This window comes from Odontomachus brunneus, unplaced genomic scaffold, assembly GCF_010583005.1.
Source record: "Odontomachus brunneus isolate Ranch 3 - 2012 unplaced genomic scaffold, Obru_v1 Obru_scaffold_146, whole genome shotgun sequence".
In the NCBI taxonomy this organism is placed as follows: Eukaryota; Metazoa; Arthropoda; class Insecta; order Hymenoptera; family Formicidae; genus Odontomachus; species Odontomachus brunneus.
This window is the reverse complement of record NW_022639596.1, coordinates 620001-630722: the sequence shown is the minus strand read 5'-3', so window position 1 is coordinate 630722 and position 10722 is coordinate 620001. Positions and strand designations below refer to the sequence as shown.

The window sequence follows — 10722 nt, the reverse complement described above, 5'->3', positions numbered from 1 at the left end:
ATATATATATATATATATATATATATATATATATATATATATAAAAGAAACAATACAGAATTTGCATATAAACGGGTAATAAATATATGGTATATTTATGACATATATTCGCGTTGCAAAGATAGTGATTTGGGAAAAATATGTTAGTGATTTTTTACACTAAAAATACATATTTATACAGTTAGGGGTAAAATTGAGTGGACATGTATTTTGTACATAAAAGTACTACAATTTTGTGAATTTTTCTAATTAATTCCTTGTTTTATTACCTTTCATTATAGTTTGCACTGTCATCAATCAATTTCGTTAGTAATTTTAGAGAATAACATGGTTTGCCTTAAGTAGGGAGTACTGCGAGCTAAAATTCAACAGAAGAATGTAGACAAAATTGAGTGTACACTGCTTACCAGCCGGAATCAAAGCCATGAATATTTATTGTTTACTTTTCTCCAATGAGTGTTTATGAGTATCAGTTAGTACCGATGTTCTCGTTGCGTTGACATCAACGTATTTTCAAAAGTTATTCATTTAATCTTAAATATTGGAAATCGGAGTGAAATTTCGCTGCAAATCAGAAAATTAATCATTTGTGATTGTCAAGAAGGTCCTAGTTATAGAAATATTGCAAAAAAATATCACATTTCGAAGAATAGTGTAGCAAAAACTTGGAAAAAGTATTTAAAACTTAATACTGTGGAGAATTTTAAAGGTCGTGGTCGTAAGAGGTGTACCGCCGAACGTCTTGATAAAAGGATGTGAGGAAATGTCGAATAAATCCAAGTGTCACACGTCGTGAAATAATTGAGAATATGAATTTAAGTGTATCGAAAAGAACAATATCTCGTAGATTGAAAGAAGCAAACTTGTATAACCGTATACCGTTGCGAAAACCATTTATTTCTGATAATTCAATAAACGAAAACGTTTAAGCTTTGCAGAAAAATGTTAAAATGCCTGTTTATTTTTGGAGGAAAGTTTTGTGGAGTGACGAGAGTGAGAGAGGAGTTTGGATTGTTTGGCAAGAAAAAAAAGAATTTGGAGAAAATCGAATGAAGCGCTCTGACAAAAATTCATCTTGTTTACTGTAAAACATGGAAGAGGTTTCATGGTGTAGGACTGTTTTTCTTTGTCCAGTGTTAGAAATTTAGTGTTATTTGATGAAAATATTAACGCTATGCGATATATTAAACTCGTTAATGAAAATTTGGAAGAATCGATAGAAAAAATGGGTATTGCTAACGATTTTATCTTTCAACAAAACAACACTTTCATACATACCGCCAAATAAACCAAACAATTTCTCAATGACTCAAGAATAGAAGTTTTAGGTTGGCCACAACAAATTCCGGAAGACTTTAATCCCATTGAGAATTTGTGGGCCATATTCGACAGCGAAGTATTCATTAACAACAGATCGAATAAAGCAGCATTTTTCGATGGTTTACAACGATTATGGGAAAGTATAGCGAAGAATAAGATCGAACATTTAGTGGATAGCATTCCGAAGCGATTGGAAGCGGTTATTAAAACTAAAGGAGGAAATACAGGATATTAAACCAAGAAAAAGCTTGAAATATGAAGGTGTCCACTCAATTTTGTCTATATTGTTTTGTTGAATTTTTATTTTTAATGATTCTTATGTAAGATAAACTACATTATTTTGTTGAACCAAAAGTAAAACTGGTTGACGATAAAATAATCTATGTTAAAAAATAAAAACAAAGAAGTTAATTGAGAAAATTGATTAAATTACACTATTTTTGCGTAGAATAGACAGGTGTCTACTCAAATTTGCCTTTGACTGTAGCAGTTTTACCATAAATATCGCATTTTACTTTAGAATTACTTTTGAAACTAAAATTAATCAGTTTAAAATTCTCTGGTCTATTCTGTATATATTCACTTTTAAACTATGCATATTTAAATAAATTTTGAAGTCTCATCGAGAATTGATGTTTTATTGGTTGCAATTTTAACATATTATTTCTAGTATGAAAATCAAATTGCGTTATCTAACAACGTATCTTATCAGAAAAAAATACTAATATTAAGAAATAAATTTCTTTTATAATGCGAAACAGTATACCAGGGTGGGAAAAAGGTCGGTACCTTTGAATAACTCCGAAAATATAAGTTTTCTAGAAAAATGTTCCATACAAAAGTTATAAAAAGATGCATTTAATGGTAATATTTATTTGACTTTGGGTGACGCCGCCAAGGTCAGGTCGAAATCAACTTTGCTTTTTTAAATAAACATATTTTTTATTACGCAATTTTATTCTACATAAAGGAACGAATAACTTTTGTTTGGAAAACTTTTTTATACGACTTCTATTTTCTAAGATATTTACTGAAATATCTACAACATTATTTCAATAATTCTTTATTCGAATTTTATCAACTTTACCGAAAAATAGCAAGAGACAAAAATTGTTTATTTTCTTCTCACAGAGCTCTGAAAATGTTTTCAGAATTTCTTAATTAACTTTTTAGTACAGCATTTTCTTGCATTTTCTTCAAGTACTAAAAAGTTTATAAAAATCTTGAAAAAATTCTCAGAACTCTATGAGAAGAAAATAAAAAAATTTTTATCTCTTGTTATTTTACGATAAAGTTGATAGAATTTGAATAAAAAATTATTGAAACCAATAATATTGTAGGAATTTCCGTAAATATCTGAGAAAATAGAGATCGTATAAAAAAGCTTTTCAAACAAAAATTGTTTGTTTTTTTACGCAGAATAAAATTCCGTAATAAAAAATATATCTTTTTATTTCAAAAAGCAAAGTTGACCTCGACCTGACCTTAGTGGCGCCATCCAAGGTCAAATAAATATTGCCATTGAATGCACCTTTCTAAACCTTACAACTTTTGTCTCAAATATTTTTCAATAAAACTTATATTTTCCCAGTTATTCAGGAGTACCAACCCTTTTTCCTCACCCTGTTTACTGGGTGATCGGAAATTATCGTATTCAGAGTACAGGACATCTGTTCAGGACCATTTCAGGATCATTTCAGGACATAATACTTTATGCTAAAACAAACAACTTTTTCCTTTAGCAAAATTGGGTCCGACAAGTAGTTTTTGCAGGGGAGCGTGTTAACGAATAAGCAGTCTTGTCTGAGCTACTCAGGGACGGCGCACGCACCTCACTCGCGTGTACCTAATTCGTGACTAATATTCATAAGTAATGTCTTTTTACCCGTTTCGACCTGCCGTTTCGAAACGGCATGAATTTGTTCTTCTTTTAACGTTACTAGCAATTATAGAAAACATCGACGGATTCCAGCCAAATTAAGTACCCTATAGTTTTTGGGTATGCTCTTATCAAATCCGTCATCTGTTTTAACCTATTTTAACTCAATTTTCCAATATGGCTACTTTAATCCAGAAAAGTCGACAAAGTTTCAGATTCTTTTTTATTAATCGTTGATTTAATAAAGATAGAAGTTTCTGATTCTCTCCAAAGTCTGCATCTGGTGGCATACAGGTCTATACTCAAAAACCCCATAGATTACAATACGAAATTCAATATGGCGGGCTCAAGATGACGACGTTTTTCATGAAAATTATGGTTTTTTCCGTATGATTCTATTGTTTTTGACAATTTTCATCAATAATATTTCTTCAATTAAATCTATGGAAAAACAATATTCTCATTATTTGAGACCAATTTCTTCCAATTTGGTACATCGTCCGAGTAATGTAACCTATAGATCTTGTGAATAAGCAGTTTTTTATTATCTTTGAAATATTTCGAGAATAAAATGTTGACATTTCCATGCAATCTACTATTTAGAAGGTTTTTGGAATTGCTGGATCTGGATCTAGGGTCAGATAGGCAAAATCCAATATGGCGGATTTATCATGGCGGATTGGAATTCCAAAAATTCAAGTTTTTGGCTCGAAAAATATTTTATTTCATTTACCATAAAATTTCAAATAAAAATTTTCTCCCGTCATTTTTTTACTTATTGGTTAGTTTTTTATTTAAAAAATTCATAAATGTATAAAATTTTAAAGTATGCTCGGAAATTTATGAATTTGTTCAAAATGTCTTTCATTTTAGTTTCGTAAATGATATCATTTCATGAGATATTTTTTGTAAGAGATTTAGAGAACATTTAATAGTTGCAATAATTTTCTATTCTTTAATATTTCAATATTTCACCACCCGTTCACCGCAAGAAACATTTTGCGTTGCTCGACTCTCACCAACGAGGAGGTAGACGGTTCTGGAGTCTTGTTTTGTTTTTTGTTCTTCTTGCTTTTTTGTTTTTTCTTTTTTTTTTTTTTTTTTTTTTTTTTTTTTTTTTTTTTTTTTTTTTTTTTTTTTTTTTTTTTTTTAATTTTTATAGGTCTTGCATTTTTTTATTTTTTTTATTTTTTTGGCTTTTTACTTTTAAACGTTATTTTGTGATATTTTTATCTTACAAATTTTAAAATATGTATTTCTAATGTATTCATTAGCCTAAGATAAATCTTTTTTTTTTAAACTACATTCTATTTTTCTACACTGTGAATTTTATTAAAACATGTTACACAATAAAAATTATTACATTTTAAACAAAATTTTGTAGTCCTTGTAGGGCAGTTTATGACTGAATAAGACTTTCTTGGCCGAGAAACACACTTGTTAGCTGTAAAATCACTTGCTTTGCTTTTACCAAGATAATATTTACTAATTTCTTGACAAAAGTCTCTGGTGCTTATGTCTTTATCCTTGTCACAGCAAAGATTCCATAATATTGTTGCGTTGGTAATTGATGATTGTATGATCCGCAAAAAAATGACCCACGTCCATTTTACTCCGTATACTGGGCATAACTCTATTACATCTGTAATTGTATATATATATATATATATATATATATATATATATATATATCTACCCTCCATACATATACCCCCCATATATTTATTATATATTATGACAACATGAGGGAATTGAGTTTCAATTTTTTTATGCTTATTTTTAGAGTACCTTTGCATGGATGATGGAGAAGTAACATCAGTGGCAGAAGATAATATCGAAACAGGTTTTGAGTCCATGAGAGTAATATAAGAGTAATAAAATTTACACCGCTGTTCTTGTCATGGTTGCAACATGAGATCCTCTCGGAGCTTTTTTTCAAGAGTTTGTTGTACTTTTACTCTATCTTTACGAACAGTGCTAGTTGATCGCAAACCATTTTTTTTTAAATAAAAAAAACTACTAAGTCAGGGCTTGTAAAGAAATTGTCGAAATACAATTGATACTCTGATAGTTTTCTCTTTGGAACTTGCATTGTAATGCACTCACTATTTGCATTACAATTCTTGAACCAAGTGCACAAGAGGCTAGTTTTTTATCGGCACTGCATTTTTCCCGCAATAAATATCGAAATCAAGCAAATATCCTCTTACTGTACATAAAGCCAACAATTTTATACCGAATCTAATAGGTTTTGATTTTATAAATTGTTTCAACAATGTTTTTCCAAAAAACTAGTAAGTAAAAGCTTGACCATCATCTCATCGACTGCAAGTCCTGTTGAAAAAAAACCAAATTGTATAATATTATTTCTGAATAAATTGACAATTTTACGTACTCTCCAAGTTCTGTCACTATCATTTTTATCAGATGCTTTTGAAAACTTGACTTTTGATTTGATTTTTAAAAATTTATCATGACTCATCGCTTTGACAACTGTATTACACCTGAGATCTTCACCCTTAGACCAGTAGTCTGATCAGTTCGCATATTGTATGAAGACAAGATTATTATGCCTAGAAAAGTTTCAAGGTCAGTAAAATTCCTATCGAAACCATTTTCACATATAGCACTTACTATATATTCTTTTATTTCTTTAGATATAAATAATTCAAATAATTGAATAGGGGTACTGTCTCGGATTTTTTTCTTCATACAATCCGATAACAGCAATGTGTTGTCTAGATTTCCGGAGATAATTTTCTCTCCTTCTACCCACTCATATTTATGATCAGATTCTAAAAGTTTTTGCGATTTTGAATAATTTTTATAGACAGAATCATACGAAATGTTTTAGTTGAGGTACATTTGAGTCTGAGCAATCATCATCGGATTCTCCTAAATTATCCCGATCTGGTAAAAAAATAATTTCATGATTATTATCATACTCAATTTCTTCGTAGGAATCATCGGAATCTACTGATTTGATTGCCTGCTATCATTATTTTTTGATCGTTTTCACTTCGACATGATTTTTGTTATATGACTATAATTTTTGTTATATGACTGTCAGATGTACAAATTTTACAAAAATAAGTAGTAACTAATCGAAAGTAAAAAATTTGTCATTATACGATGAAGAAACAAATACGATAATTTGAAATAGAATATAAATGGAAAAGTAAAATGATATTTATAATTTAACATAGAGCATTGTTTCTGGAATGCCTAGATCTGTAAACGAAAGCTAAAAGTGACTGATAAACTCTATTCATATTGAACGTAATTGAATGACATCAATGAAGAGCAATAATCTGCGATCCTGGAATTATACTCGTGAAATGCCGGACATGTTCGAAAAAAATGCAATTTTACAAAGTCACTGAATTATTCTGGAATCATAAATTATAAATAAAGTTGAGGTTATATTACTAGATCCAACTAGATTATACAATTCTCATAGTTACATTCTTTTCAATTGTATAATTATTACATTCTTTTCTTAATGAGAATTATATAATTACGGCAGTTCTACTGTCAAAAAATTAAAAGTTCCCGAGTGAAGTCATCAGTGTTCAAGTATACATTAAAATTTTAATAAAAAACTAAGCAATAAGTAAAAAAGTAACAGGAGACTTTTATTTGGAATTTTATAATAAATTTATTTGGAATTTATAATAAATAAAATAAAATTTTTTTCGGGCCGAAAACTTGAATTTTTGGAATTCCAATCCGCCATGTTAAATCCGCCATATTGGATTTCGCATATCTGACCCTGGATCCAGATCCAGCAATTTAAAAAATCTTCTAAATAGTAGATTGTATGGGAGTGTTAACATCTTATTCTCGAAATATTTCAAAGATAATATTAAAAAAAAAACTCCTTATTCACAAGATCTATAGGTTACGTTACTCGGATGATGTACCAAATTGGAAGAAATTGGTCTCAAATAATGAGAATATTATTTTTCCATAGATTTAATTGAAGAAATATAATTGATAAAAATTCTCAAAAACAATAAAATCATACGGAAAAACCATAATTTTCATGAAAAACGTCGTCATCTTGAGTCCGCCATATTGAATTTCGTATTGTAATCTATGGGGTTTTTAAGTATAGACTTGTATGCCACCAGATGCAGAGTTTGGAGAGAATCAGAAACTTCTATCTTTATTAAATCAACGATTAATAAAAAAAGAATCTGAAAATTTGTCGAGTTTTCTGGATTAAAGTGGCCATATTGGAAAACTGAGTTAAAATAGGTTGAAACGGACGACGGATTTGATAAGAGCATACCCAAGAACCATAGGGTACTTAGTTTGGCTGGAATCCGTCGATGTTTTCTATAATTGCTAGTAACGTTAAAAGAAAAAAAAAATTATGCCGTTTCAGGCCGAAACGGGTTAAGGGGAGATATACACCTAGGAGCCGGAAAAAAAGGTCATCTTTGTGAATTTTTTTAAGGAAAACTATTTGAAATTTCGGATTGGGGGTTTTTCTATCTAAAAGTATACACATTCAGGAATATGTCCAATTTTTTTTATTAAAAAAAATCAAAAATTGACGAGGTTGTGGTATAATCTTTGGAGCGCCGTAAAAAAATCCGGGTAAACGGTACCCACTGGCGTTTCTTCAAAAATCATCTGAAACAAAAAAACCAAAAAGATTATTAAATTAGATACTATAATCTAGTACTTGTCATGGCCGATTTTGAAAATATCGATTTATGACAAAATGGCGGACGTTTGAACATAACATAGCGATTTTTCGACCAAAAATTAGTTATTATTTTGCCTATAAAACAAAAACTAAGCAACGAAAAAAAAAAACCCCATGACAAGTACTAGATAATGATGTATAGAATAACCACAAAAAAATTCAAGGCAATCGGTTCATTGGTTTTCGAGAAATTTTGGGTACCGATTTGAAAAACGTGGTTTTGAGAAAAACGCGTTTGAAAATTTGGGAATGAATAAATCATTAAATTTGTCAACTTACATGGAATCATCGATACCAGGCCCATAGTGTAAGTCTTCTACGGTCGACGGAATGTTCATATTTTCTAAATTTTGTTGTCGGCGCCGTATTCGACCTTCTTTAGTCTGTTCTTGCGCTTGCAGCTCGGCTTTCGCTATGCGAGTTTCGTCTTCTTGCGCAGCGTACAAGTGCGCGCCCGATCCGACTGATATTCCTAATACGTTCATAATTTCTAACAATGACGTGACACCATTGTTGAACGTGCATGTTGCAAGAAATGCAGCAATGTTAACAATTTTGGCCCCGCTGTGCATCGTTTTTGGAGCTATCTTCCAAATAAGTTGGTTGAAGCTCTCATTGCTGTTTTGTGTGTATCCTTTTTGCATTTTACACATTCCGATAAGGCAGAAAACACTGCCAGAAAATTCAAAATTCGATACCCGATGTTTGGATCTTCTGGTGCGGATGTCTCACGATCAGTCTTCAATTTTTTGGCACTGGAACTAATATTCTCGTCGGAAAGTTCTACTTTTTCGGCAGTATTTCGATTTTTGGGCGGTATCTTCTTCTTGCTTCGATCTTTGCGAAAAGATCCGGATTGATGAGCTTCCCGAGAACCTTTATATCTGTTATCCATTTTCCTCAGAATATGTATTCACAGACGAAAACTCACTGTAACGCACAGTTGCACGAACGGCAAGCTACTGACGAAACGCGTCCAATTTCCGGCAAAGAATAACGGTCGTGTGATATTTCCGTTATACCTGGACCCGACCACGCCCGAAAACACAATAGAATCGTAAAACAGGTCTAGACACGCTCTCTTCGAAGGGTCGCTGCCTCTCGGCTCGGCCGCAAAACAGGCGGTACGGCGCGCTCTCGGAGACGGTTTACTCTCTCGGCTGTAACTTCGTTATTTATCGAGATATTGACTTGCAATTTTAACCAGATATTCTTGAGACCTCAAGCATCAAGAAAATGCAAAAAAAAAAAATCGATTTTTTCGACCATGCTAGGTGTATATCTCCCCTTAAGACGCTCATACGGCTCTGTTTTGATTAGTTTACAACGTCTTAAGATTGTACTTAAAAAAATCTTAAATAATAAGAATCAGCTATGAACAATATCAGAATTTAACCTTCTTCCGTGTTGTGTTGCTTAAATAATGAAAAGTTAATAAAATAAGTACTGCTTTTATTTCTTACGTAATAAATGAATAAAACATTGCGTGATTGCACATCTGAAAATAAAGACAAATATAAATAGTAATATGCTTTGCGAGCTGTGAGTGTTCTATTATTTTAAATGTTACACAATTACGTGATAATTAAAAATATATTTATAATTTATTTCTCTGTTTTATTGCAGTTTGGGTAATTTTCTACACATAAGAAATAAAAGCAGTACTTATTTTATTAACTTTTCATTATTTAAGCAACACAATACGGAAGAAGATTAAATTCTGATATTGTTCATAGTTGATTCTTATTATTTAAGATTGTCTCAAGTACAATCTTAAGACGTTGTAAACTAATCAAAACAGAGCCGTATGAGCGTCTTAAAAGACATTACTTATGAATACTAGTCACAGACTAGGTACACGCGAGTAAGGCGCGCGCGCCGGCCCTGAGCGCCGCTTAGACAAGACCGCTTATTCGTTAACTTTAACACGCTCTTTTGCAAAAACTACTTTTCGGACGCAATTTTGCTAAAGGAAAAAGTTGTTTGTTTTAGCACAAAGTATCATGTCTTGTACTCCGAATGCGGGAATTTCCGATCATCCAGTATACTTCTAATGGCTGTATTTTTCCCGTTGTACTGTCCAAAATTGTTAGGAAAACAACATGCGTTGCAGAATTTTGTCTTATTTTTGCAATTATATTCAAACCTTGTCCACTCCGCGAGTCTAATAGTAATACGGATGTAGCCCAACAACATTCGAAAAAAATATTTCAACCAAGTTTTTACATAATTTGATGTTATTAATTTGTCTCATGTGAAAATCGTAACAAAAATATTAGATGCTTTGAATCATAATTTCATACACTTTTGGACCAAATGATCTTGTAACTTCTTTACGATGCATGACATGACGATGACTGACATTAGATTTTTATAATATATTTGAGATTTCAAAGGCTATGATTACATTATGTTCAAATGTAATATTTTTGTAATAACGCAATTTAACAGTACCTACTTACACAGGGCGGCGCCTATAGCACGATGTCATGTCATTTTCTAAAAATTTAATCGTGACCACCTTCCATTATTATACAGGGTGAGTCATTTTAGTCTATGGATCCGAATATCTTCCAAATTACGGTATCTACAAAAAAATGGTTTAGATAAAAGTTGACCAGGACAGAGGGGGTCATTCAATTGTACCATTGGTTTTGACCTTGAGGTCAATTTTGAAGGTTACTTCAAGGTCACGATGGTTTTTTCTAATGGGACACCCTATTTTTGACTGCGGATTTCGAAAGAGCGGAAAATTTTACATCAAACTTGTCTTATGAAAAAATTGTTTTTGCGACCTTGGAAAGGT

The 10722-nt window shown here is 31.4% G+C and overlaps 2 protein-coding genes across 2 annotated transcripts in view; one reads left to right on the top strand and one right to left on the bottom strand.

Moving 5' to 3' along the window:
• LOC116850492 overlaps window positions 1-10722 on the top strand; it is a 114745-nt gene that overhangs the window by 98011 nt on the left and 6012 nt on the right. The window lies entirely within an intron of this gene.
• On the bottom strand, window positions 7777-9058 carry LOC116850480. The gene is made up of 2 exons (XM_032828808.1): window positions 8196-9058; window positions 7777-7840 (listed from the first exon to the last, which is right to left on the bottom strand). The coding sequence occupies exons 1-2, from the start codon at window positions 8567-8569 to the stop codon at window positions 7837-7839; spliced, it is 378 nt and encodes a 125-aa protein (XP_032684699.1). The 5' UTR covers window positions 8570-9058; the 3' UTR covers window positions 7777-7836.